The sequence below is a fragment of the Mauremys reevesii genome, unplaced genomic scaffold, assembly GCF_016161935.1.
Source record: "Mauremys reevesii isolate NIE-2019 unplaced genomic scaffold, ASM1616193v1 Contig2, whole genome shotgun sequence".
NCBI classification, from domain to species: domain Eukaryota; kingdom Metazoa; phylum Chordata; order Testudines; family Geoemydidae; genus Mauremys; species Mauremys reevesii.
The window spans coordinates 1,868,480-1,896,408 of record NW_024100826.1 but is presented as its reverse complement, the minus strand read 5'-3'; the positions used below and the strand labels follow the sequence as shown (position 1 = coordinate 1,896,408).

The following is a 27,929-nucleotide window of genomic DNA, read 5'->3' as shown; positions in this document are numbered from 1 at the left end:
ACACCGCCAGCCTGCACCGCCCACCGGCCGGGGGGCAGATCGGGAAATGTAGTTCTATGCGACGGCGTCTGGGCTCGGGCGCCATCTTGTGTCTGCCAGGCGAGCGATCAGTGTGGGAGAGTGCGAGGGGACTATAATTCCCATCGTGCCCTGCGCAGAGGGGGAGGTGCTGCTCATGCCCGCGAGGTTTCTTCCTTGTTGCTATGGGAGCCTGGAGCAGGGGCCTGGCAGTTATAGCCTGCGCTCCATTTCCTGCCAGTGACCAATTTTTTTGGGAGCGATTAAGCCTCTACCAACATTCTGGTTGCCTTGGCGACAGGGGTGTGTTGGTTTGGTGATTGTGGCACTGCCAAGCAGTTGCTAGGGACACGCCCTGGTTGCCCAGGATGTCGCGACCCCAGATCATCCACAGCGGCCACTTCATGGTGTCGGAGCCGCATGCTGACCCCGAGCTGGACCCGGGGGGCACGGCTGTGGTTGGGAGCATGGCAGAGCAGGTGGGGGCTGTGGAGCTGAGGGCTGGTGACTGGAGGGAGGGGGCTGGGGTGGGTGAGCAAGACGCAGTGCCCGGGGACGCCTACGACTTCGACACAGTCAACGCCTGCACGTGCCGGACCTACCGCTTTGGCCCTTGTAGCAGCAGCGCCCTCAGCATCGACGCATCCCTCACCAAGCTCTTTGAGTGCATGACACTCGCCTACAGGTGAGAGGGTGGAAAAACGATCCTGTGAGGGGGTGGGGTTGGTAATGTGCATCCTGGCGTTAGGGCCCCAGGGCACGGATCCTGAGAGCAGGGGAGTGTGAATCCTGGCGCTAGTGCCCCGTGGCATGGATCCTGTTGGGGGGGGGGCGGGGCTGGGACTGTGGATCCTGGCAAGGGTGCCCTGGGGCACGGATCCTGTGGGGAGGTGGGGCTGGGAATATGAATCCTGGTGTTAGTGCCCCGGGGCATGGATCCTGCTGGGCATGGCTGAGGGTGTGAATGCTGGTGCCTTGGGTGTGGATCATGATATTAGTGCCCCAGGGCACAGATTCCACCATGGGCATGAGCTGAGAGGGAGAGTTCTCACTGTAGTGCCTCATAGTGTGGATCTCAGTGGGGAGGGGGAGCTGGGAGTGTGACTCTCCAGTAGGAGTAGCAAGGTTATTTTACCTCTGTATTTGACACGCGTGTGACCACTGCTGGTATCCTGTGTCCAGGTCTGGGGCCCACAATTCAAGAAGGATGTTGATAAATTGGAGAGTGTTCAGAGAAGAGCCACAAGAATTATTAAAATATTAGAAAACATGCCCGTATAGTGAGAGACTCAAGGAGTGCAGTCTATTTAGCTTAACAAAGAGAAGGCTAAGGGGTGACTTGATTACAGTCTGTAAGTACCTACATGGGGAACAAATATTTAATAATGGGCCCTTCAATCTAGCAGAGAAAGGTAGAACATGAGCCAATGGCTAGATGTTGAAGCTAGACAAATTCAGACTGGAAATAAGGTGTGAATTTTTGGCTGTGAGAGTAATTAACCACTGGAACAATTTAGCAATGCTTGTGGTGGATTCTCTATCACTGGCAATTTGTAAATCAAGATTGGATGTTTTTCTAAAAGCTCTGCTCTAGGAAAGATTTTGGGGTATTAAACAGGAGGTCAGACTAGAATGACCACAATGGCCCCTTCAGGCCTTGGAATCTATGAATCTATACAGAGGAAGCCATTTGTAAGTGTGACACTTCCTCACTGCTCTAACCTTTGCTCTCTTCATCATGCTAGTGCTGTAATTTCCTGCTCCAGGCCTGTGAGGTTTGTATACACCCAATACATCAGCTTTGCATTAGTATCTGCACTGACTTGTGTATGTGGCAGCACATGGCATTGTACTGAAGAAGGGCTGCCTTTGCTCTTCCATTGTCAGATCACGGCGTGGGAAAGAGCATCTCTTTTGCGGGGTTGCATAGGAGGTTGCACGATGCCTGGACAAGTCAGACAGCATTTGTAGGCCCTCCTGAGAAGGAAGGAAATCTTTGGTGTGCAGATGTACACAGTTGTGTCTGCGAGATTTCCTCAAGGCATCCCGTGCTGAGCCTGACTGTACATTTCCACCCTTTCAAACTTTCGCTTTAAGTTTAAGATTAACTGTGAATTTCGTGCAATTGCTATGCTTGGCTTGTGTTTTTTTTATACTACAATATTCCTTATAGAGTGTTTGTTAAGTTACCACTGGAAACCCTCAACCGTAACAGAGATTTTGGTCAGGAAATTTCCATAATTTTATAAATAAGCCTAAGGTACTCAAGGAGATGCCAGGGGTGTTACTTTTGAAATTAGTTGTAATGTACAGTTAATTAACAGCCCTGAATCCCTCCTCCATCCTCCTGAGCCCAAAGTATTTTGTTTTGTGTACAGTGTCAGTGCAAATTTAGATTACTGTTTAGCCGGATTATCTCAGTTTGCACTGGGAGCATGGGCATGATTTGGGCACTGAGAGGCAGGGAATGACTTTGGGGGTGTTAACTGACTGTGAATTACAGCTAATTGGCCAGTTATTACCCCTTGTTTCTCCCTTCCACCCCCCAGAACATCTAAAATAGGGGTCCCCAACGTGGTGCCCATGGGTGCCATGGCACCCGCGAGGGCATCTAAATGCGCCCACGTCCTGGCCGGTGGTCGAGCATCTGCCATTTTGGCAGATGCTCGACCGCTGCCCAGACAAAAAAGGTTGGGGACCACTGATCTAAAGTATTTGATCAGATAGATATGCCCTAAAATCCTCTGGATGGGAGGGCTGAAATATCTCTCTGGTCCACTAGAATCATAGAATACCATGGTTGGAAGGGACCTCAGGAGGTCATCTAGTCCAACCCCCTGCTCAAAGCAGGACCAATCCCCAGACAGATTTTTGGCCCAGATCCCTAAATGGCCCCTTCAAGGATTGAGCTCACAACCCTGGGTTTAGCAGGCCAATGCTCAAACCACTGAGCTATTTTCAATACTATCTAGTAAACAGGTATACAAAGTCTGAATGACAGATAATAGAAGTTTCAGAGTAGCAGCCATGTTAGTCTGTATCCGCAAAAAGAACAGGAGTACTTGTGGCACCTTTGTTAGTCTCTAAGGTGCCACAAGTACTCCTGTATCAGAGGGGTAGCCGTGTTAGTCTGGATCTGTAAAAGCAGCAAAGAGTCCTGTGGCACCTTATAGACTAACAGACATATTGGAGCATGAGCTTTCGTGGGTGATGCATCCGACAAAGTGGGTATTCACCCACGAAAGCTCATGCTCCAATATGTGTGTTAGTCTATAAGGGGCCAAAGGACTCTTTGCTGCTTTTACAAGTACTCCTGTTCTTTTTGTAGATAACAGAGGAAAAGTGTTAACTTGCATTTTGAGAGAAACATGATTTTAACATACTATATTTCTAAATAAAGGCACTACATAATTTACAAAAAGCTTAGTAATGACAGAATACACTCTCTCTGTGTATAATAGGCATTTGTAGAGAAAAATATTTTATAATCAGTTAGTCAATTTTAAATAACGCCTTAAGGTTAAGGGAATAAAGGAAAAGCATTATATAGTATAATGCATTTTTAGAGAAAAATATGGTTTTATGCATTTTTTTTGTATATTTATTTTAAGTCATTAAATAATTTACAAAATCTTAGTAACAACAGAATAAAGAAGTGTATGTGTGTGTATATATATAAAAAGCATGAATTTTTAGAGGAAAATATTCTTTTTATCTTGTTAGTGCATTTCTAAATAAAGTCATTAAATAATTGTACAAAGAGGAATAAGGAGATATATCAATACACATAAGTATACATATTTAGAAAAAAATAATTGTTTGCAGTTAGTACAATTCTAAATAAAGTTCATTAAACAATTGTACAGAAGTCACAAAATATTAGCGATAGAGAAAGAAACTATAACCAGAGAGCTTGTTACATATTACAAATGACAGACACAAGATAACCATGAAAGTTTTGAAACAGAAAGGAAGGAAAGAAGACAGAGAAAAGCATCTTACCTCACAGATTATTACTGGCCAGATGGCACAAAACTTCTTTGGCTGAGCCAGTCAAAAGATATTCTTTAATGACGGGGTGTCTTAAGGAATCATATGGCATAGAATATTAAAATGCATCCCATTTTCCAGACTCACGCTGAGCACAGTACTTTGTGGATTTATCCATTAATATTTTCCTGTCATGGTGAACACAGTACTTTACTGGTTGTAACATATTAAAATGTAAATTAGAGATAAAATACCAGTCAAAAAGAGCATGTGTGTGTAGATTTCTTTAGCAATTAGCCACAAATTGAGCAATTAGCATTATTTGGTTTTAACCTGTACCAGGAATCAATTTTCCTCTTTCTCGGTAATGCCTTTAGCATTTGTCTTTAAAAAATGGAAGACCAGGCCTGTTGGCTTAAGTTGCATTAGAGGCCTCTTAAATTTTGTAAACTTTTTGAATGACTTACAAATAAATAAATAAATAAATACATAAGGGCAAACAGCACACAAATACACAGCACCACTAACCCCTCCCTGCCACCCTGCTTCCCAAAAACAATTAAACGTACGTTGAAGCCAACTTGTATACTATTTTATAGATAAACTTCTGTAAGCATAGTCAAACCAGTTTTATATTATTTTATAGATAAGTCACCTTCCCAAACACATTTTCATACTTGTTTTTTCAGCATTATTTTATACAAAATACACACAGCCTAACTTAAAAGAAATTGAACAGTGTAAAATTGGTTAATACACCTTGTGTTGACAAAATGCACTAGTTTAAACTATTTTACGTTAAAAAAAAAGTCAGTTACACTTTTTTTTTATCAAAGATAAGAATGTTATTTCTCCCTGCCCCCTTAGCACAGAGCACTTACATCCACCCTTCCCTCCTCTTTCTCAAAACAATTAAGCACACAATCATAGATTCAAACCAAATTGGATACTGTTTTATAGATAAACTACCTTAAGCATAATTCCAATTATGTTTGTTTTATAGATAAGTCACACACGTGCATACTTGTTTTTCAGCATCATTTTAGACAACACACACACAGAGCTAACTTACAAGAAATCTTATGGTGCTGACAAAATGAAGAGCTAGTTTAAACTATTTTATGTAAAAGAGTTGATAACACTTTTTACTGCTTTTTCCACAACCTATGCCCTTTTTGTTGTAACACTTTCAGAATGTATGGTATGGAATGTCAATTAAATAAATTGATTAAACTTGCGTTTAAGTAAAATAAAAGCAGGAATTGGGTATTAGGGAAAACTATTTTTGTATTTGAGAGGCAGTGGAAACAAACAAAATGTTCTTAAAATACATGGAATGCCTTAGCAGTAAATATTTTGCATTATTAACTCATATGACACATTTAGCAAAATAAAAAAAATTAAAAGACACAAAACCAACTCACAGAGTAACCCATGCTAATGGTAACATGACAAAACAGAGCATTAGGATTTTGAGGGACATTTTAACAAATGTTTGAAATCTTTAGTGAAGCAGTTTTGTGTCTGTTCATTGTTAGTTGTTGTGTTTTAGCAAGGGTAAACACATACAGAAACTCTTCCCAACCTCATCATTGTGTTACCCCTTTTTAATTTTTTTCTAATTACTTTTCACAGGTGGTCAGAAAGAGTAAGTCAATAACACAAAAGCATCAGGAGGAATGAGTATCCATACTAGGGCAAAACTGCAAGATTGGTTCTTTCTGGCAGAGATGGGAAAACATTGTAACATAATTAATATTCTTGTCTTTACAGCCTTAGTGATATTTTATAGAATTACCTCAAAAGCAGCAAAAACTTTTGTTTGTTAGTACCCCAAGCCACACATTGAGGCTCTAAAAGAATTGCAGTGCCTAAACATGAAGCATAGAAAGAATGATGGTGGGAGGAAGCCAATAGCTACACTGTGCAGCCATAGAGGTGCAAAACTTCAAGCGCAAACTTTTTTTTTGATTGATAAAAAAGTGCATTGATATAATGAAAATGCATCAGTGTCTATCTACATTTTTGTAGCAATTTTTACAGAACTTTCTGCAAAACAAATACTTTTTCCCCATTTTATTTATCAGATTGAAGCAGCTCCAAAGAATTAATTTTCATGCCCTTATACAAAACTGTGCATTGTATATAAACCTGGAGATATTCTGTGCCAAAAAATTAAAAATTCTATGCACAATCACATGTATGTTCTTATGCACAATATTTTAAAATTCAGCATATTTTATTTGTCAAAATAACACAATCTAGTTTCAGTTATTTTGGTAATTTATTTCAAAATACCTGTCAGTAAGTAAGATTCAAGAAATTTTTTTTTTTGACAAATAGATTCTTTATTAGGCATATTAATACAGAACTCTGAGTAATAATTCATTTAAACGACAATACAGAAATGTATTTCCTGCACCCTTCAGAAGCACTGCAAAGGCTTGGAGGAGACAGGGGTAACGGAGGAGTTGAGGGAGAGGGAAGTAATTGCTGGGAAGGAGCCTGGGAGTGAACCTGGAGGGTTGTTGGGTGTGGGTGGGAGAAGTATGGAACAGGGTTTTTTGAGGGGAAAGGATTGTTAGGGGACCTCCCCAGGCAGACCCTGGCTGACCCCTAGCCTCCCCCATTCAGTCAGGCACATCTTCCCCTGTCCCTATGTGGCCCCGCAACCCCACCCTTTGCCCAGGTATCCCTGCACCTTCACTCAGCTAGGCATAGCTGCCCCCGTCTTCATTTGTCCCTGCACCCTCGCTCCCCATTCAGCCAGGCGTAGCTGCCCCGTCCCCATGTATCCCTGCCTCCCCCCCGCTGCCATCTCCATGTGGTCCTGCACATCTATTCCCATTCAGCTCCTGGCTCAATGTTGTCACCCCACTAGCTTCTGTGCCCCCACCCCAGTCTATTCCCCCACTAGCCCTTCTGCATCCTAATCTGTGTGATCCCCAGCAGCCCTGTGTGCCCCGCTCGGTCTGTCCCCCCATATCCCATGCCTCCTCACCTGGCCCTGCGGGCAGGGTGCTGTGAGGAAGGCAGCCTCTGCCCTGTCCCTCTCTGCGGCTGGCTGCTCCAGCCTGTGAATCAGCTGACCTCTCTTCTGGCACCATATCAGCCCCTGGTGGGTGAAGGGTGTAATTTCAGCTTTCCTTTGCCTCCCCATCAGAATCAATGATTTTGTGGGGAGAAGTAATCTGTGGGGGACATTAATTCTGCGCTTGCGCTTTCCCTTAGGAATATGCATAGTGCCTTTAAAACTGTAGCCTCCTGTCTCCATCCCACCTCTCAAAAACATTTTGGTTTTATCTTAATCACAGAGGAAGAGATCTAGTGCAGGGGTAGGCAACCTATGGCACGCGTGCCGAAGGCGGCACACGAGCAGATTTTCAGTGGCACTCACACTGCCCAGGTCCTGGTCACCGGTCTGAGGGGCTCTGCATTTTAATTTAATTTTAAATGAAGCTTCTTAAACATTTTAAAAACCTTATTTACTTTACATACAACAATAGTTTGGTTATATATTATAGACTTATAGAAAGAGACCTTCTAAAAACATTAAAATGTATTACTGGCACACAAAACCTTAAATTAGAGTGAATAAATGAAGACTCAGCACATCACTTCTGAAAGGTTGCCGACCCCTGATCTAGTGCAATAGAAATTACAGTGTTTAAAAGCTACACTATTGTTGCCGGCACAGAATGCCCGAGGCAGCAACAGCGGTTCGTTGCCCGGTGTGCTTTGCTCCAATAAACACACCAAGGTGGAGAAGCAGACAAAGTTTATTTGAGATCTCAAAGCGGGATGCTCGGAGACAGACACATCTCAAATCAAGCACACAGTTACAAGCCCCTTTTCTCTTTTTATACATAACTTTAGCTAAGCCTCTTCTATTTCCCCCTCTCCCCCCACCTTTCATTCCCATGTAGCAAATACACTTTGCAATAGCAATTACATTAAGCAGTTAAGTCATACTTGGCAAAAACCAGCCTAGCTCGTTAGTAACTCTTCTTTGAACCGTTATCTTGTTTTATTTCTTTTGATCTGTTATTTTGCCCCTTAGCCAGAAGCAAGCAGGCCTCATTATAACAGGCCTCATTATTACCTTCTGGTACAGGTGTTGTAACTGATAACCATTCTCTGTTGCTGGCCTGTTAGGTCGATTAAAGTTCAAAAATAAACATGGAAGCGCTTTGGTCAGACATGGAGTGACTTTAGTTCATTCAGGCCTACTACAGAAAGGCTTCATTGACACTGTGGCTTTCCACCCTTCTGAGTTACCTAGAGTCATGCCTAATGACACCAACACTATCCCAACCTTTAAAAAATAATATTAGCTTGGTTTTAAAGTTTTGCCTAAATGAAATGCCCAATATATAAAAAGCCCCAACAGAACAAAAACTTCTCTAAAGGCAGTTTAAAAAGATGGGACATAGGCCTGTTAATAGGCTCATCACTTGTAAATTGTAAAGAAAGCTCCAGATCCCAGTGTACATATAAAACCATTTTTAGGTTTGGTTGGTGCCAAAAATTTAGGTTGACCTAGCTTTATTGCTCAGGGATGTGAAAAATTCACACTCTTGAGGGCTTCTCCACGCTTAAAACACTGCAGTGGCAAAGCTGTTGCGCGTCAATGAAGATGCTACCTACACCAACAGGGAGAGGTTCTCCCTGTTGATGTAGGTACTCTGCCTTTTCAACAGGCAGTAGCTAGGAATTCTCCGATTGACCTAGCACTGTCTACACCAGGGATTAGATCAGGTTAACTTCATTACTCAGGGATGTGGATTTTTCACACCCCTGAGCAACATAGTTGTACCAATAATATTTATTATTATCACAGGTTCTTCCCTTCAGGCAGCTACACAGCTGATTGTTTTTGAGTATGGGATTCATGAGACACGACAGATACAGATAAATGCTTTATTTAACATCCAAATAAGTCCATTCATTAATATAACCAAACAACATGAAGCTCCAGAGAGATAGCTTTTAGCATTATGAACAAACTCATATTTTCCTAAAATGGAGGAAAACAAAGGTCGAAGGAATCATGGAGCACATCAGAGAACAGGTCCTGTTCTAGTTGACACCATTTTGGGAAGCCAATGAACCCAAGGGCTTAGGGACAGGGTAGTCAATAGGCAGACTGTGGGCCAAATCTGGGCTGCCAGACATTTTATGAATGGACCCCAAAATATTTTTATTTACTTATTATCATCATTATAGTTATTTTTTTATTATTTTTTCTGGAGTCTGGATCCTGACTATGCTTTGACCAAGAAATTTGAACCTTGACAAAAAATAATTGACCACTGCTGGCTTAGGGTAAATCTTTAGAGCTTTATACCCTTACATTATATAACCCACACGGATTCATGGCCATATGTGACCATTTCCATGACTATAATAAACTTAAACCTGCCTTTGGTCTGGGTGTGGTGTTCCAGGTGACCATAATTAGGCTTCTGATAGACCCATTATGCCGCTTAACATCATTATAATATAACTTTTAAGCAATAGAGCAAACATTCAGGACAGGGTTGTAGGTCAACAATCTGTATATGCGTTTTGCCATGATATTGTTAACCACTGTGACACCAGCCTTTACTTGAGACCTCACATGACATTCTTTGGTGAATCGGAACGTACATATCAGACACAGGAGATTCTTGTAACACCTGTGTACTCCCTTTGTGCCCCATGCCAGTTGGCATGAAGAGGTTCATGGATCACACCTCCTCTCTTAAATTGATGCAGTAGGGTCAGCCACTGTTGGTTCAGAAGCCTCTTGCCTGGACAATGAGTTTGCCACTATATTATCACTATTTATTACCCCACGTCTATATTAAGACTGGACTTGTCTTTTAGACTGGGGTATAGGCCAGTTCCAAGGGATCTGGTGGAATTTAACCCTCCTACTCAATGCCCAAAACGAGGGACTTTGACTGTTCGTATTTTGCATTTTGATACTTTCACAGTGAGAGGTGCATTTCTGAGTTTTGTTAGCACGATTCACAAGTGGTTTTTATTATCTGACACCCTCTCGGACTGCTCCCTGTGCTCCTCTCTCTTTTTCTTCTGCAGTGTGAATCTTTCCTTCCACTCTTCTTGCCTTCTGCTGGGATCTAGCAAATGTGTCTTTCTTGGAGGTTTGCCAGGTGTTCAGCACTGATAACCGCTCTCTCTGCAAGGGCCATGCAGTGCCAAGTGCTTGGAGAACAAAGAGAAACAATTCAAGACCAGGGCACTGATCACACTGGAATCCTAAATACAGTTTCCATTGCTTTCTCATGTTCTGCTGCTGCAGTGAAAATGCCTGCCACGCAGTGTGTTTGCGTTTATCGCACTGTGCAGCTACCTTGAACCACATGACACTGGAGAGGAGATGGGGGTTGCCCCAGTCCACCAGGAAGGTGCATCAAGCAGCACCGGAAAGGGAGTAGGGACTGGCATGTTTGGGCCATGGATGTGGGATTCAATATTTCAGGACATAAACCCTTGTTAGCTTCGACTTTGTGGTGCTCATGCCATTTTGAGCATGTCAGGAATAAAAGCCAAGCAGGCAGAGAACTAAGGACAATGGCCAGGGATGGACACATCTGTCCTCCCGCAGAGCGTTGTCTGCCCAACATGACAGTACCCAGCCAGTACCTGGATCAGAGTTGTTTACATCCCCCTATAGAGCCGGAACCTAGACAGATTATTGTAACACAGCACACAACCCTTAATGGCTGGATCTCAGGGGCTATCTCCAGCACTGGCTCTCCCTGTGTCTTTGGTTCAGTGTTTGGTGTGCCAAAGAGATCTTGGCTGTCTGGAGGAATCTCCTAGGGGTCTGTGATAGACTGGGTGCCTCTTGATGGTATGGGCAAACAATCCAGCATACAGGGGTTCCGCAGTGGGCACCCTGGCAAAAATCCAGTTCAGCCCCTCACAGTAAGCGCATGTCCAGAGAGGTCTTGGTTTTGCAATTCTGCCAGAGCTCTTTGTGCTGGTGTCTCATCCCAAGAATGCCTCTTCTCCTTCATTTGCTGCCATAGCCACTTCTAGATCTGCGTTATGGTGATTTTGGGTAGATGGAAGTGGACATGCTCTCCATCCCATAGAAGTCCCAGACCTCTGGATGGCACCACACAGATCTATGGGGTGGTGTATGGGGTGAGCGGAGGTGTATGGTGGGGTATACTAACCTGCTCTGTACGGGATGTATGGAAGTACAGGGCATGGCTTGCTATAAGGGATTGGGGGATGTGAGCTTGCCACGAGCTGTGATCACAAAGGTGCATATTCGAGTGTATGCTGGTATTTAACCCTGAGTGTGCATGTGTGACATATGGTCAAGATGTTCCTGGAGCAGTGGAGGGCATACAAATCATAGAGTTTAAAGCCAGAAGGGACCATTAGATCATGTGAAGTATAGCATTATGGGAAGGCTATCTGAAGCAGTGTAGATAATCCAAAATTGGGATGCATTCACACAAACCTTACAGCTCATTCCGGAATAGAGTTATGTCACTTCCAAAGCAGGGCTCTCCAGGATCAGTCCAGGAAACGTGTGGCAGTGAAATGTGGGCGCTGAGGAAGGCTGAAGAGCAGCAGAAGGACGTTTTTTATTCTTGTCGTCTTCATCAGCTGCTCCATATCAAGTGGCAGGGCAAGATTAGCAATAAGGAGATTATTGCTGAACCGTCGCCATCAGCACAGGTTCAGGCTCAGTGGCTTTCTTGGTTAAGGGTATGTCTACACTACGAAATTAGGTTGAATTTATAGAAGTCAATTTTTTAGAAATTGATTTTATACAGTCGATTGTGTGTGTCCCCATTTAAGGCCATTAAGACCATTAACTTGACAGAGTGTGTCCACAGTACCGAGGCTAGTGTCGACTTTCGGAGCATTGCACTGTGGGTAGCTATCCCACAGTTCCTGCAGGCTCCACCGCCCATTGGAATTCTGGGTTGAGCTCCCAATGCCTGATGGGGCAAAAGCTTTGTCATGGGTGGTTCTGGGTACATGTCATCAGGCCACCCCCTCCCTCCCGGTGAAAGCAGTCCACCGGACCCGCTAAGCCCGCTGCCTGCCTGGATGATCGGAACCCCAGGCAGGCAAGGGGCTGAGCGGGTTGGCGGATGGAGCCCCAGACCGGCAGCGGGGTGAGCGGCTCAGCTCGCTGCCGGTCTGGGGCTCCGTCTGCCGGCTCCTGCCAGCCAGGGTGCTGCTCAGCTGGCAGACCTTGGTGAAGTCGATCAGGGGTGCCTGGACAGACATGGCTGTCCTCCTCTTAGAGCACCAAATGGGAGTGACTCCAGGTCATTCTCTTCTTTAAGTTTTGTCTCATGGAGATTCAGTCCTGCTTAGAATATCATGCGAGCTGGAGGCTTCTGCCTCAGGCTACTCTCCTAGCCAGCAGCACAGTGCAGTAGCACCTACCCCAGCCTGCCCCTTGCTCCCATGGCTCATGAAGCCTGAACAGTAGTAAGGAGCAGTTCAACCTGTGGAATGACAAATCCAGAACAAAGGATTGCACTCTATGGGCCACGTTAAGATTATTTCAGAGTCCTAGATAGCATTAGTCCAAAAAGGCTTCATGAAAATTTTCCCCCACCCCTAACCAGAGCAGCTGAAAGGATAAGTAACCCGGGACTATAACTTAGAGAGAGCTTCCATATTATTTAACTCATAATTGATATAATTCGAAGTAAAATTTCACAGCATGGTCTGTTCTAAGACTAAAAATGCAGGAGGGGAGTCAGAAAAAGGAAAGTGACCTGTTTCCACCTGGTTTTGAACCAGGGATGGTTCGTGTGTTAGGTGAACATGATAACCACTACACTATGGGGCTTCTCTTTTTTTTCTATATGCTGCCAAATGCACAGGAATGTTTTCTCTAGCTACAGAAGCTATCTAATGCAATGTCTATATCTAAGGCCTTCCTGCTCACAAAGCGGTCCTGCCCCGACCCAAGTCTGACACAGCGACCTGGCTAGGACAGGATCGCTAGCGAGGCATGATACTTTTGCTGTTAAGCAAACACAGCAATTCTTTCCTGGCCTCTGCCACTGAATGCCTCCATGCATTACACTGTGCCCTATCAGTGCGAGAGGACTGCACGAGCTCGGAAAACATGTCATCCCGAGTGCGTTTTTTTCACTTTCTAATCTACAATAACCTTAGGGACGGAGATGATGGGGGAACGTAGAAACATTCTGGGGGGACTGCATGGTCACCTGTGTTGCTGAGTACTGCTGAGTTTGCCACGCTGGCCAAACAGGAAATTAAATTCAAAAGTTCCCGGGGCTTTTCCTGTGTACCTGGCTAGTGCATCTGAGTTCAAAGTGCTGTCCAGTGCAGTCACAATGGAGCACTCTGGGATAGCTCCTGAAGGCCAATACCGTCGAATTGCGTCCAAACTACCCCGAATTTGACCCGGTGATGTCGATTTCAGCGCTAATCCCCTTGTCGGGTGAGGAGTACAGAAATCGATTTTAAGAACGCTCTGAGTAAAAAAAAAAAAAGCAGCTTCGTCGTGTGGACAGGTGCAGGGTTAAATCGATGTAATGCTGCTAAATTCAACCTAAACTCGTAGTGTAGACCAGGCCACAGACATATTACTAGGATGGAAAACCAACAAATTACTAAGTGTTTACCAAGGAATGTCACTACTTGGCCAGCCATCACATGGACACCAAAAGGTTTGGTGTCACAGGAAGACCTCTGATGACGGACAGAGACTGAACATCCAGCCAGACTGTCTTATGGACCTAGCTAGAGACTGAGCCAGGTGGCATGCCATTTGCCTTTGTGGCTTAGCCTGATGATGTGGATGATAACTTCCAGCACAGGATAAGACATCAGATAACGTTGAAAAAAGAACTTGTGTGTTTGGATGCAAGGAAGTCTGTGCCAAAAAAACTAGATCCACCAAAGAAACGGGTGTCTGGTGGGGCAGGATACTGACCTGCTCTGTGCGGGATCCATGGGGTGGTGTATGGGGTGAACGGGAGTGTCTGGTGAGGCAGGATACTGACCTCCTCTGTATTGGATCCATGGGGTGGCATATGCGGTGAGTGGGAGTGTCTGGTTGGGAAGGAGATTGACCTGCTCTGTACAGGATCCGTGGGGTGATGTATGGGGTGAGTGGGGGTGTCTGGTGGGGGATACTGACCTGCTCTGTACGGGATCCATGGGGTGGTGTATGGGGTGAGTGCGGGTGCCTGGTGGGGCGCGATACTGACTTGTTCTGTACAGGATTCCTGTCCCTTCTCCATCTCTGTTCTCTTCTGTCATTGGCTTGCTCTTCCCATTAAGCTCTGTCCTTCCCTGCCCGCGTCCCCTTCCCTCTGGACCTGAATCATTAAAGGATTTTGTTCCTTATGTTTTTCATAGTGGGAAAATTGTGTCCCCCAAATGGAAAACGTTCAAAGGCCTGAAGCTGCTGCCGCGTGACAAAATCCGGCTCAATAATGCCATCTGGAGGGCATGGTACCTGCAGTGTGAGTGGGGTCTGGGGTTGCCCAGGGGCACATGGGGCTCTGGAGTCTCCCCAGAGTGGGCACAGCGCAGGCAGTGGCAGGGTGAGCTGACCAAGCAGAGTAGCCATCATGCCAGAGGGGCTGCTCAGTTACCAGGGCTCTGTGCTGAGTGGGCGAGGCAAGAGTCACTTTCAGGGCAGCAAGAACCTGCTTCACTTGACAGAGCACCATGTAAGGAGCTTTCAGTCACTGCCCCACCCTAGAGGGGAAGACCTCATGTCCCATTCCCCCAACCCCACCCCCCTGCCCTGAGACAGCCAGTCTCCCTACCCTGGGGCCAGATCAGAGCCGGTGATCCCTCGAGGGGAAAGGCCCTATGTCCCATTGCATAATCCCCATGGGAGTGCTCCCTAGTCAGTGGCGGAGGAGGCTATAGCAAAGGCAGCTGTTGTTTCTTGTCCCCTGCAGATGTGGAGAAGAGAAAGAACCCTGTGTGCAATTTTGTGACGCCGCTGGAGTGCAGTGCCGGGGACGACCATCGCAAACCGGAGGTGAGCACATGGGGGTGAAGGGCACTGCAAGGGGCTCCTCTCCTACAAGAGATTTTATTGCACCAGTGACGCAGATTACTTCATAGCTCCTCCTTGCCTCCTCTCCCCTGAGGGTTGCCCCTCACTTACTCCGCCCCTCCCCTCCCAAGAGGACTCTGACCCACTAGTCCTAGGGTCACCTCTCCACTCCTCTTCCCCATATGGGGTCCTCAAAAGGGCTCTCTGATATTTTTCCATCCAAACTGCCTTTGGCAGAAGATGGGTTTTCCACAAAACAGAATTTCCACAAAAAGTGTCTGCTTTGCAGGGAAATTCTGATTTTTCATTGGAAAACGGAATGCCCAAAAATTGAAATGGTGTGATTTAGCAGTGCTGCTGTAGTACCTTGTAGGAATTGGCCCTCAGTCTCCTCCACTGACTGGACTCCCCAGCTGGATTACATCTTCCATGATGTACCATGGGCCAGGGAATTCCATGATGCACAGCCTCCTGTCTCCGAGAGATCAGATTGTGATGCATCATGGGAGTTGTGATTCAGTTTCCTGATGTCCCCAGTCTCTTCCCCAGTGGGACTACATCTCCCATGATGCATCATGGTCAGGGATGCCCATAGTGCACAGCCTCCCTTTGCCAAGAGGGGAGTTTTTGGTGCTCATGGGAAATGTAGTCCAACCAGAAAGGCCACCTTATAGGGGAGAATGGGAGCACGAGGCACTCAAACTACAGCTCTCATGGGGCACAGCTGTAGCATTTATTAATTTAAATATTTCATTTTTTAGCTGAGATTTTTTGGTTTTTGAATTTCTGCTGAAAAATCTGAATTTTCTGTGGAAACTCCCCCTCACCCCCATTTTTCGATTGGCTCTAGCCCCACCCTGCCCTTGCCTTGCAGGCCGTGATCATGGAAGGGAAGTACTGGAAGCACCAGATCGGAGTGGTCATTCGAGAGTATCACAAGTGGCGGACATACTTCTGCACACGGGTAAGACCCCACCACCACCACCACCCCTGCATCTATGGACCCCTCTCCCTGCTCTGAACAGTGCCCTGGTCTGCTAGCAGGCCCAGAGGCCACTGTCCTGTATACCAGAGGAGGTACAGCCCAGGCAGCAGTAGATGCTGTGGCCTCCAGACCGGCTTTGTATTCAGCCTCTCTGCTGCCACGGCAGCAGTGGGGGATGGGTTCTGTGATGTGCCCATCAGGAGTAAAACTAAGCACCCCTCCCCTCCCTCCCGGGGTGTAAAACTTTGAGATCTCTATGCCAAGTAAGGAGCAGTTTCCAGATAGAGAGAAACTGCCATTACTGCTCTGCAGTCTAGTGGTGACTCAATGCCCAACTGTGGGTTTCCTTGGAATCCGTACTCCATCCATCCATTAGTCCCTTTCCCCCTCCCTCCATCACTGGAGAGCTGGCTGTCATCTCTGCCCGCAGCCACCCTTGCCTGCCCACAGCCCTCTGTAGATCTCCCCAGCTGCTATAATGCTAAGCTGGTGGGACATGCCTCCCTCACGATTCCCCCACTTCCTTCTCAGATCACCCAAATTTACCTCAGTGATTGGGAAAGCAAAGGCTGGGTCAGTGAAATCCCAGCCTGCTGAGGATGGGGAGTGAATGGGCAACAGCCCCATGCCAGAGGACACGATGCCCTGGACTGGTGGGCAAGGACCATGTGTTGGTTTTAAAGCTCCTGTTTGTTTAATATTTAGGTCCAGAAGAAGAAAGATAAACCTGAGTCTTTATCCACCCAGGTACAGATTCCTTGCTCTGTCCCTACAGCTTGCAGCACCTTCTGCTGGAAGAGGCTGGAACTGGAGTAGCCCAGAGTTCTCCCCATTCCCAGCACTCCTGCCCCATTCCCTACAGCGTCCCCTGCTGGGAGAAGCTGGGACTGAGGTAGCTGGGAGCTCCCCCTCCCAGCCAGAGTTCCTGACCCTGTCTTGGTACATGGCATTGGCTGCGGAGCTAGGAGGACCACCTGGGCCGTGGCCTAGCCACGAGTGGCACTGCAACCTGGTGCATCAAACTCAGATTTGGAGGTGGTGGATGGATGGGTTCATAGGCCAGGGAGGTCAGGCTGGTGGAGCGGGGGGAGCACGTGAGAGGGGAAGAGGAGGGGCGGGTGGCAGGGGGGCCAAATCTATGCTGCTGCCCCCTTCCACTTTAAATGGCACTTCAGAGCCCCTGCGTAAGATGCATCTGTACCTCTGTTCCCCCTCTGTGGTCCTGCAAGGGCACTCCCTCTTAGCTGCACGCTTCTCAGACACCACTTTTCTTGGGTGGAGACACACGCCTTTCTCGCCCTGCCTGGGGCATTTTCAGGCTGCACAGTCCCCTGACTGTGCAGTGAAATCCCACAGCAAAGCAGATTGTCTAAACAGGCCAGCATCTGTGCTGGGCGTTCTCATCAGAGACTAATAACAATGACATTGCTAGCAGTTACAAGTGATCACGTGGCTTTTCTGAGCAGGCACTTTTATTCTTAAGGTAAAAGCATTACAGAGAAAACATGGAAACAATAACACGAGCTACACACTGGTAATAAGCTTATCAGAGGTCAAGGGCTCTGTCTGGTGATCAATCCTTCCGACCTCACCCGGGGATATTTCTGTGGTCACCAGTGCATAGCAGCTGTCACTCAGAACTAGCTCCCCCCAGGAGTTAGGGAGTCCCTCCTTTAGCCCCTTTGAAGAGTGTGAATAGGTATCAGCCAGGCAATGGGTTTCTCCCCAAGGCACTGCTTCAAAACGGTAACTCCACTAACTTGCATCCCCTCCGTTCCCAAGTATTTCCTAGGAAACTTAACTAAAAAATCAGTCTAGTCTAGCCCATCGCTTTAAAGAGTCCTTTGAAGCACGAGCCACTTCCCAGGGTTTGCATTAGTCCTGTCTCCCCCTTAGAGTTACATCCTTCCATAGTAATCTGGACACAGCTTTAATATACAGCGACCTCCCAAGACACTTCACCTTAACTCAGCAGGGTTTGTTCAGGGTGCTGCCAATTATTGTCCCGTCTGTCACAGGATCAGGGTCACCAATTATCTCTCTCTGTCCCCCTCCTCATTTGGGCAGGAAGCGGCTCATGCCATCCAGGGCGAGGGGCTGGGCAGTGAGGCCAAGGGCAGTTGCCCCATGGAGCTCGACCTGGACACCCTGGACAGCCTCATCTCTGACCTGGCTGACACCATCTTCTACAGCCGCAACCCGTATGGGGGGCCCAACCCCCGCAGCCTTGGTGAGCTCTGGTCAGCGTCCCTAACACAGGGGATTCCCCTCTCCGTGCCCTATAGGCATTCCCCTCTCCAGGTCCCAGCCCCTTTTTCCCATTTCTCCCCTTCTCTCATTTGCATCCCCTGCCCCCCAAGTGCTAAAAGGGGGCAGTCCTGAGCTCTGACCCCCTTGTATCCCCCAAGGATTCCTGTCTCCGGATCTTTGCCCCTCTCTATCTAGGGGTGTGAATGGGCCCCCCTAGAAACCTCGTTCCCTGCCTGGCAGTTTGGTACTTGAGGGGAGCGAGGTGGGTGGGGCAGGGCTCTGCTTTGGGCGGGATGGGAGCGGCTGGTGCTGTGTCTGATTCCCATCCCCATATCCCCAGCTCACCAATTCAACGCGGACATGATTCAGCCCACCCTGACCCAGCTGCACCCTAACTTTGGAGAGGATTTCATGGACACCCTGGACCCCATTCACGGTAACTTTCACTGGCCACTGTGCACAGATCCCATCTGGGGTGAGCTGGGCGATCCTGGTGCACAGGGGCGGTGAGAAGGTTTCCAAACACCATGCTGCCTGGCAATAGAGGGAATCAGCCAAGTGTCCCCTCCTGACTACCCTGGGTCAGACCAGTAGTGTCCCCTCCTGGCTGCCCTGGGTCAGACCAGTGGTGTCTTCTCCCCACCATGCTGGAGCACCCTGTTAATCTGTTGCTGGGGGGAATTGGAAATCCCCATGGGCATATTGTGTAGCTGAGTGCTGCTCATGGCCTGGCCTGTGGCCGACCCACTGCTAGCTCAGCTGGCTGCAGAGACTGCTCTTCCTCACAGATCCAGGCCTCTGCTAGATGCTTGCTGAGCCGCCTGCTACCTCACACGCTACAGGCCAGGCGGAGATACCATGGTGGGGAGAGCCGCCCAGTATCTCACCTGAACCCCGCCCCTGGCGGGGCGGGGCGCTGTGCTCTCTACAGACTGGCCCCTACAGAGGAAGCTTAAACACTATTTACTGCCCTGAAAGAGATGCCCCCTGCTCTCTGTGCCCCAGGGCAGCTATCCTAGCATGGGGCCTCTCCCCTCTAGGAGACACCGGCTCCAATCCAGCCCCAGGGCAGAGGACTGGCAAGCTCAGGGGGCATGGAATGGGGTTTGGCCCTGCAGGCCTGGCATTGTCTGACGGGCTCATCAAAGGGAAGTGGTAGAGAGATTGTGAAGTGATTGTGGACAGAGAGCTGCCCCCGCAGCATGGGACACACCAGCAGAACTTCCTGCTGCAGGGCCTTGGCAGGACACCAGGGCTGTATGCCAAGGAGCCTTATCTCAGTCTCTCTCTGTCTCTCTCTCCCCGCTCCTCACTTGGACCCAACAGACAGCCCGGCCAGCTCTCCCTTGGGGGCTGCCAGCCCCAGCCTCCAGCGGCTCAGCTGTGCCTCCTCTGTCGCCTCTAGCTCCTCTGACTCCCTGAAACTCCTCTTGTCTGTCGCTCAAGTAGCTGCTGCCAAGAAAGGTACAGAGTGGGCCCCCACGTCTGTTCGTCCTGCTGCTGCACGTGGGGCTGGGCCCAGATGCTGCCCAGGCTAGCTGGATGGCCACGCCCCGACTGCCAACATCCCTGATGCCAAGGGGCAGCTGGCTGAGACTACGGGTCCCAGCATGGACCCAGTGAAGTGTCTCAGGTCAAATTGGAGCAGTGCATCTGGGATATGTAGTGTCTCCAGGCCACCTCCCCATATTCAAGATGAGGTAATTGGAACAGTGGACCACCATTTCATCAAGGGGTTTGCCCATATGCCCAGAATTACCATGCACACACCAGACCAACCCATAGCTGTCACCCTAGTCACTGCTGCTATGGCTCCAGCCACTGCGCACCAGGGAATCCTGCATACCCTTCAGCCACACAGCTCTGCCAGCACCCCTCAATCCCAACCCACAGCCCCCTGCTAGCCCAGACCTGAGCTCCCCCCCATAGTTCTGCCAGTACCCCATAATCCTGACCCACAGCCCCCCCTACTTCTGCCAGTGCCCCTCAATCCTGACCTGCAGTCCCCCTTTGAGATCTGAGACCTGGGACCGTCCCACCCTCCAGCTCTGCCGATGCCCCTCAATCCTTACCCACAGCCCCCTGCAATCCCAGCTCTGGGGTCTCCTAGGTCTGAGCTCTGACGCTGCCATTTGTACTGAGTGTTGTGATGTAATCATGATCATTCCTGTTATGGTTATTCTGCTCTGATTTATCCAGGTCCTTCGCATTTTCTTTCTCTCTCTTCCCCCTGTCCTCATCTCTCCACCTCCCTTTCAACCTTTCTCTCTTTCCCTTCACAGATTTCTTTGCTGCCTGTCGCCCCCAGCCTGTGACCCAGGTGAGTAGCAAATAGCAGCTGCCGTCTGACTGCTCAGCAATGCCCCTGCCCTGTGTCTGCAGAGATCAGCTGGCATCACATTGCAGCCCATGCTTCACCTTCACTGCAAGGTCTATGACCTCTCCTTGTTGCAGGGCTGGGTGGTGCAGGCCCCTCCCTTGTGTCACAGCCCCCCCGCTGGGAGGGCAAGGCTGGGTGGTACAGGCCTCTCCCCGTGGCCTAGTGCCGCAGGCCCCCTGCTGGGGAGGGCAAGGCTGATTTTCTCTCCCCTCTCCCCCAGGCCTCCACGCTGCTGCCAGCTGCTGCCCCACAGGGCTCTCTGTCCAGCGCATGTGACCCGGATGTGACCACCAGCACTAAGGAGCTGCCTCTCCACAGGGGCTCCCTCACCCCCCTTTCCTTCCCCCTGGACCTGGAGCCCCTGACACCCCTGAACGGACACCAGACCTTCCTGCCACTCTTCCCCACCTCCCCGCTGCGGGTCAGCCCCCCCGCACCAGGCTCTCCCACGCAGCACCCCCAACCCACCCTCGTGTTCTCCGACATCACCCACACAGCTGCCGAAAAGCTCCCTTCACCCACCCGGCACCCTCCTTCCCCCAGAGGCACCTTTGCCATGCCTGTGTCTGGCCCCCTGCCCAACAGGGCAAAATCCCGTCAGCTACAGCACATTGCCCCAGCGCCCACCTCCAGCCACCCCCCGGCAGCCCCCAGTGCCTTCCTTACCCGCCTGCTCGTAGCAGGTATGTGCTTGTGGGGGCAGCGCAGCCTGCCTGCCTGGCACTGGGGGGAGAGGCTGTTGTGGTGGGATGAGGGGGAGTGGGTGTGGGGTGGGGAGAGTGGGCACAGGGGGCATTGCTTTTACAGGCAGGCAGGTGGTGACGGGTGCATGGGGCTGGGGAACTGGGCATGCCTGGGGGTGTTGCTGGCAGAGGGGTCAGTGTGGGGGGGGGAGTTGCTCGCTGGGGACTGGGCACAGAGGGTTGCTGTCATGGCGGGGGACCAGATACTGGGGGGGAGTTGGCAGGGGGCTGAACATAAGGGGTATTGCTGTTGTGGGTGTGCAGGGGAGGGCTCTTGGGGGGGGGGGGGAAGAACAATGGAGTTGCTGGTGGGAGGAGCGGGTGGGGGTGTCCACGGTGCAGGAGAACCTCTCCCCCCACCTCCTCAGATGTGGGCCATCTCAAGACCCAGGGCTGGAGAGACACTGCTCTAGGTGACTACCTAGGAGCTGTGACCTCTGTGGGAGAGCCTCACTCCTCCTCTACCCACTTTCCTTTTCTCCCAGGCCCATTGACACAGCCTCTCGCTCCAGCCAGGGACTCTTCCCAGGTGAGAGCACCCCTTGCTGGAGAGGGCGGGGCTGGGCAGTACAGGCTCCTCCCCCTCCCTGGTGTCACAGTGCCCCCTGCTCGGGAGGGTGGGACTGGACAGTGCAGGCTCCTCCCCCTCCCTGGTGCCCCCTGCTGGAGAGGGCAGCACTGGGCATCTATCGGCTGTCCCCCTCCCTGATGTCACAGCACCCCCTGCTGATGAGCTATACAATTTAAATCCACCCAGGAATCACTCAGCTAACGCTACTGGGTTTAGGGGTGCCCTGCTCTCCCCCAGTGCTTGTGACTGGGGCAGATTTCTGTCCTCCCCTGCTGACTCCCTCCTCGTCTCTCCCCTCTAGGTCTGCACCCCCCTAGAGCTTCCTGCAGGTGTCCTGCTGATGGAGAAGCCCATCCACCCTTGCTCTGTCACTGCCTCCTCCAGCACTGGTAAGATGGGGGGTGCTACTGTCAGGCCCCTCATTACATGGGCTCTCGCTGTGGGTGCTTGGCTCTTGGGGGTGATGGGACAGGGGAGATGGGTGATGGAGCTGGGGAAGAGCATCCGGCTAGGGGGCAGGAAGGTGGTTGGCTCATAAGAATCATCTGGGGAGTGGGAACTTGGTGGGTTCATAGGTGGCTGGAGAGAGGGCGTGTTGAGGGGATGGCAAGGTGGGGGGCGGGCTGGGGGGACTGGGGAAGTGTAAAGGGGGCCAGCTTGGGGACTGCGGGATGACCCGGTCTGGGGCTGGCGGGGGGAACCGGGAAGGATGGCAGGGTAGGGGGCTGGCTGGGGAATCAGGGGTGATGGTAAGGTGGGAGGCTGGCTGGAGGACCTGGGGGATAGCAAGGTGGGGGATGCTGGGGGACCTGGGATGATGGCAAAGTGGGGCTGGCTTCATAATCTGAGGGGACGGGAAGGTGGGGGCTGACTGGGGATCTGTGGGACGGCAAGGTTGGCGGGCTGGCTGGGGGACCAAAGGGATGGCAAGCTGGGGGCTGGTTGGGGACCTGGGAGAATGGTAAGGTGGGAATTGGCTGGAGGATCTGAGGTAATGGCAATGTGGGGGCTGGCTGGGGATCTGAGGTGTTGGCAAGGTGGGGGCTGGCTGGGGATCTGAGGGGATGGCAAGGTCGGGGCTGGCTGGGGGATCTGAGGTGTTGGCAAGGTGAGGCTGGCTGGGGGATCTGAGGGGATGGCAAGGTCGGGGCTGGCTGGGGGATCTGAGGTGTTGGCAAGGTGAGGCTGGCTGGGGGATCTGAGGGGATGGCAAGGTCGGGGCTGGCTGGGGGATCTGAGGTAATGGCAATGTGGGGGCTGGCTGGGGGATCTGAAGAGATGGCAAGATGGGGGTTGGCTGGGGGATCTTGGGTGATGGCAAGGTGGGGGTTGGCTGTGGCATCTGGGGGAATTAGCAAAGTGGGGGGCTGGCTGGAGGGTCTGAGGTGATGGCAAGATGGGGTTGGCTGGGGCACCTGTGTGTGTGTGGAGGGGGTTGGCTCAGGGGAATGGAGTGACTAGGGGGTGGCTCACCCTGCATTGCCTGCTGGTTGGGGGCCTGGCTGCCCAGATTCGGGGATGGCACCAAGGAGTGATCACACCCAGGACAGCCAGGTCTGTGGGTCAGAGGCTGGTTTGGCCCCAGGCTGGCACTGCCTGGGGCTGATCTGGAATGTGCCATTCTGGGGAGGACATGGGGAGGCTGCAGTTTTAGGCTCCTCCCCATGGTGAGGGTGGAGCTGGGGAGGGTTCACCCCCAGCACCAGATCAGCGATGCTGTGGATCCTGAGAGTGTGGGACCTGGAGCCCTCTCTCCTCCACATGAACAGACCTCTGCTTCTAGAAGTGGGCTGGGTCTGACATGTTCCCTCACCAGCCCGTGCGCCCAGAAGTGCTGTGGTAGGATGGCTCACTCACCATGCCCTATTGGGCCCTGGGGAGCAGCACTGGGATCTTGTCCACATGAGCGACCCACGTTTCCCTGTCTCCTTTGGATTCCCCCAGATGCCAAGTCTGAAGATAGAGCTGAGCGCAGGGGACCCCATGCTTCCCACCAGCCCTGCAGCCTCCCCAGCACCAAGGTAACATGGGCCCCTCCCCGCTGAGTGGGGTGGCAGGGAGACTTCCCAGGGAAAGCCCAGGTGCTGCAGGGAGCGGCAGTGTTGACCCCAGTGCTGTGCTGCCTGAAGTGGGGTAGGGGCTTGGTAGGGGGGCACTCTCCCCTCATACTCAGTGCTGAGCCCAGTGCCCCAGCCAGGGGGTGCTGCGTGAGCTGGATGGGCATAACTGCCCCTTGTGTTAGCTCCTGGCTCTGCGCTGTCAGAGAGGAGTCAGTCCTGATCCCTGAGGCAGGGCTCACAGCCTGGTTTTGATTGGATCCTGCAGGGCAGCCGAAGAGCCGGCTTTACCTCTGCTGACCACGCCCGGCGCATGAACATCAGCTGCGCCTTCGACACCCTCGCCAGCCTCGTGCTGCCGGGCTTGGCCCAGCCCAGCATCAAGGTACATGCCACATGGCACCCCTGCTGTCCAGCCCTCCAGTTAGCTCTTCCCTCCACTGCATGGCCCTGTTCTCCGCAGGAGGGGGTGCTGGAACACCTGGCCCCACTTCGCTGGGCTGGCCCAGTCCCTCATTCATCCCTGTCTCTCTGTTGGTCCCTCACCCTTGTCTTCCCCCCCGCCCATCTCCCTCTCTGCCCATCCCTAGTCCTCATCCCTCTCTCCCCATCTCCTTCTCTGCTCGCTCTGGGTCCTCGTCCCTTCCTCCCTGCCTTTTGTACATCCCTCCCCATCCCCCCTCTCTGCCCATCCCAGTCCGTCGTCTGTCCCACCCCATCTCTCCCTCTGCCCGGCTGGCCGCTGTGTCTCATGCTCAGCCCATCTCCCCCAGCTCAGCAAGGCCACGCTGCTGCAGAGAAGTGTGGTGTACGTGGGGCGGCTGCAGCAGGAGCGCCGGCAGGTGCAGGAGACAGCCCGGCGCCTGCGGGGCGAGATTGAGGAGCTGAGTGCTGCCATTGGGTGAGTGTGGGATGAGGGCGTGGCCTGATTGTTGTCATTGGGCAAGTGCAGGAAGGGGGTGGGGCCTATGGGGTGTGATCGAAGAGCTGAGTACCACCATTGGGTAAGAGAGCAGAGAGCAGGCGAGGCCTGTGGGATGAGAGTGAGGTGCTGAACTCTGCCATTGGGTGAATGCAGGGAAGGGGCAGGGTCTGTGGGGTGAGATCGAGGGGCTGAGAAGTGCCTTTGGGTGAGTACAGAGGGGGGGGTGGGGCCTGCAGGGTGAGATCGAGTGGCTGAGCACTGCCATTGGGTGAGTGCAGGGAAGGGGCAGGGCTGTGCCCTGGACTGGTTTTACCTTCTTCCCCCTCTCATCTCAGGGAGTTCCAGCGCCAGCTGCCCCCCAGCGGGGCCCCGGTGACCCCTCCACGCTTAGACCACATGGCCCAACTATATGATGACTACGTGCGCCAGCGCACCCTGCAGAACTGGCGCTTCTGGCTCGTATCCGCTGGCATGATTGCATTCAGGGCATCCTGGGGGGCAGGGACACCACAGGGCCCTGGCTGGGAGGGGGCAGGGATGGCTCTTCCCAGGGCAGAGTGGAAGGGTCTCTGGGGGTGGGGCAGAGCAGGGCAGGACAAGGGGCTCTGGGGGCAATGGCAATCCCTGCAGAATTGGGGTGACCCCTCCTGGGTTAAGGAGGGCAGGACAGAGCAGATGGCCCCAGAGGTGGTGGGTGGAGGTGGGGGACTAAGCTGGCCCTTCCTGGTCTCCTTAGGTAGCTCCAAGGCAGGGGGCAGGCAGGAGGCGGATGCTCCTTAACCCTGCTCTGCCCACAGTTCAGCATGCTCATCAAGCCGCTGTTTGAGAGCTACAGGGGAGCAGTGAGCACCCACAGTGCCAAGGAGTTCTGCCAGTCGGTGCTGGGCTGGCTGGAGCAGCACTGCGCCCTGCCCATGCTGCGCCCTGGTACGTCCCACCCCCCACACCAGGCCCAAACATCCCCACACTCCCAGCAGCTGGGGGGAAGGGCCCCACTCTGGTGAAGAGGGATTCCAGCTTCTTAAGGAGCTTCTGTGATCCCCCTCGGCCTACAGGAAAACCCTGTTTCCTGAGGTAGGGCCCCCTGAGCTCCCAGAGATGGGCACTTATTCATCCTGCCTGCCTGACAGGGGTGTCCTTATCCACGGGGCACACAGGATGGTAGTAACCTAGTAACCCCCATCAAAGCCCATCAGTGGTGGAGATGGAGATAGAACCCAGGAGTCCTGGCTCCTAGACACCCCCTAGTCTAACCACTAGACTCCACTCCTCTTCCAGAGCTGGGACTAAAACCCAGGAGTCCTGGCTCCCAGCTTCCCTTCCCACTCTATCCATTAGGCATCACTCCCCTAGCCAAGTCTTTCCAAATCAGACCCCTACAGTTAGGCTCCAAACTCCAAAGCAGGTTGGCTCCAGAATCACTGGTTGCTTTGGAATGTGCCTGCCCTGGATTCAATGTCACCCCCACTCCCCAGTCATTCCCCCACAATCTGATCACTAGGCAGGGCTTTCTGAGCCCCCTTCTCTACCCATCCTGCCAAGCCCAGCTCAGGGCTCTTCCAGCTGATAGACTTGGGGTAAGGATGTGGGCGGACAGCTTCCAGCTGGACCTGGTGCTAATTTCTCCTTCCCCTGCAGCTATCTCCAGCTCCCTCCTGCAGCTCAGCAAGCTCACGGCCATCCTGACCCAGCCCTCGCGCCTCCCTGAGCAGGCCCTGCAGGCCGTCTGCCGCCCCCCGCACACCAAGGGCCATAGCTAGTGGGCCCTATGGTGCTGCATGAGGACGTCCCGACGCTGCCCACTTGGCGGAGAAGAGAGGACACAGACATCTTCGACTCCTGGGTGGCGCCCCACCCCACCATGGGCCCAGAAGCGTCTGGATGGACATGCGGGGGCTACAGCGGGACCTCTGTAATAGAACTAGCAGGGGGAGGCTGATTGATCCACAGAGAAGGTGGAATTGGGGGGGCTCATAGCTGGGCATCCCTAGAGAGCAAAATGGGGTGGGGGCTCAGAGCTGAGGATCGCTTTAGCCCCCACTGACATGGCAATGGGGTGGCTCTGAACTGGATTCCCCTGTAGCACTCAGAGAGGGGCATCTCTCAGAGCTGGGGATTCCCCTATACACCTCTAGTGAAGGGGAGCTGGAGGATGAGTAGAGGGTCCCCTTTAGCATCCCCCCTATGGGGGCAGGGGGATGCTGGCAGGTCGTGGCTCTCTTTGGACAGTGACAGCACGAGCTGTATTAAACCCCCAGCATATGGGACTGGCCAGTGCTTCAGATCTCTCCTTGCAGGGGGAAATGTGAGGGCGGAGGGATGAGCCAGCAGGGAGCAGCCAGAGACACCTGCCCTCCCCTGCTTGCCCACCAGAAGGCACTAAAGTGCTCCTAAGGCAGTGGGCCAGCCAGGGGCCTGTCAGCGATTAACTTGGGCTCTCCCCTTAGTCTCCACCAGCCCCTGTCCTAGGAACTGTCAGTGCCTATGGGGTGGGGGCCCAGCTACAGCATCCTACCTGTTCTCCCCACCCCAGTCTCTCAACCCTGCTCCTGGGCCCCCAGGCAACAAGAGAGTTACCTGCCAGAGCAAAGCCCCATCCCTGCCCCCTTGCGAACTGTTAGCCCCAGGTGGAGGTTTGATAGGCCCCCAGGCCCAGGGGGGGCAGGGGCTCACAATGAACTCATCTCAGTGCTTGACTCATGATAGCTGCCCTGCCTCATGGGAATGTGGCTCCCTGCAGGAGGCACTGCAGGGAGTGGGACAGGAGCACTGGCTGTGGGGGGGAGCTCCCAGCTACACCTGTCCTAGCAAAGGGCGCTGCAGGGAGGAGGCTGTGGCTGGTGACTGGGTTGCTCTGGTTTCCTTGTATGTCTGTCTGGGGTTGCCCCTGCCCTTTGATGACACAACCACTTTGGTCAGAGATTTAGCCCAACTGAGGTGCCACAGCTGCTGGCCACCCACATGGGCCCATG

General features: G+C 51.7%; 1 protein-coding gene across 5 annotated transcripts; it reads left to right on the top strand.

Moving 5' to 3' along the window:
- Positions 1-160: 160 nt before the first annotated feature.
- LOC120393434 (MLX-interacting protein-like) lies at positions 161-27,234 on the top strand. 5 transcript variants are annotated; one of them, XM_039517979.1, is made up of 17 exons: positions 161-703; positions 14,392-14,498; positions 14,946-15,028; positions 15,897-16,010; positions 16,737-16,778; positions 18,099-18,261; positions 18,622-18,717; positions 20,564-20,601; positions 20,882-21,344; positions 21,890-21,933; positions 22,277-22,364; positions 23,920-23,996; positions 24,301-24,417; positions 24,806-24,933; positions 25,293-25,416; positions 25,755-25,884; positions 26,596-27,234. In XM_039517979.1, exons 1-17 carry the CDS (start codon positions 387-389, stop codon positions 26,715-26,717), a joined length of 2,253 nt encoding a protein of 750 aa, XP_039373913.1. In that variant the 5' UTR covers positions 161-386; the 3' UTR covers positions 26,718-27,234. The 5 variants fall into 5 exon arrangements, with proteins under 5 accessions (XP_039373913.1, XP_039373916.1, XP_039373915.1 ...); XM_039517980.1 differs by having other exon boundaries at positions 162-703; positions 15,921-16,010; XM_039517982.1 differs by lacking the exon at positions 16,737-16,778 and having other exon boundaries at positions 15,921-16,010.
- The last annotated feature ends 695 nt before the right edge of the window (positions 27,235-27,929 follow it).

Excerpts from the sequence above, each read along its gene's own strand:
- LOC120393434 (XM_039517979.1), top strand. The coding sequence starts at position 387 with ATGTCGCGACCCCAGATCATCCACAGCGGCCACTTCATGGTGTCGGAG. Across the intron at positions 14,499-14,945 it reads GAGGGCATGGTACCTGCAGT|ATGTGGAGAAGAGAAAGAAC; the intron begins GTGAGTGGGGTC and ends TGTCCCCTGCAG. Across the intron at positions 25,417-25,754 it reads AGAACTGGCGCTTCTGGCTC|TTCAGCATGCTCATCAAGCC; the intron begins GTATCCGCTGGC and ends CTCTGCCCACAG.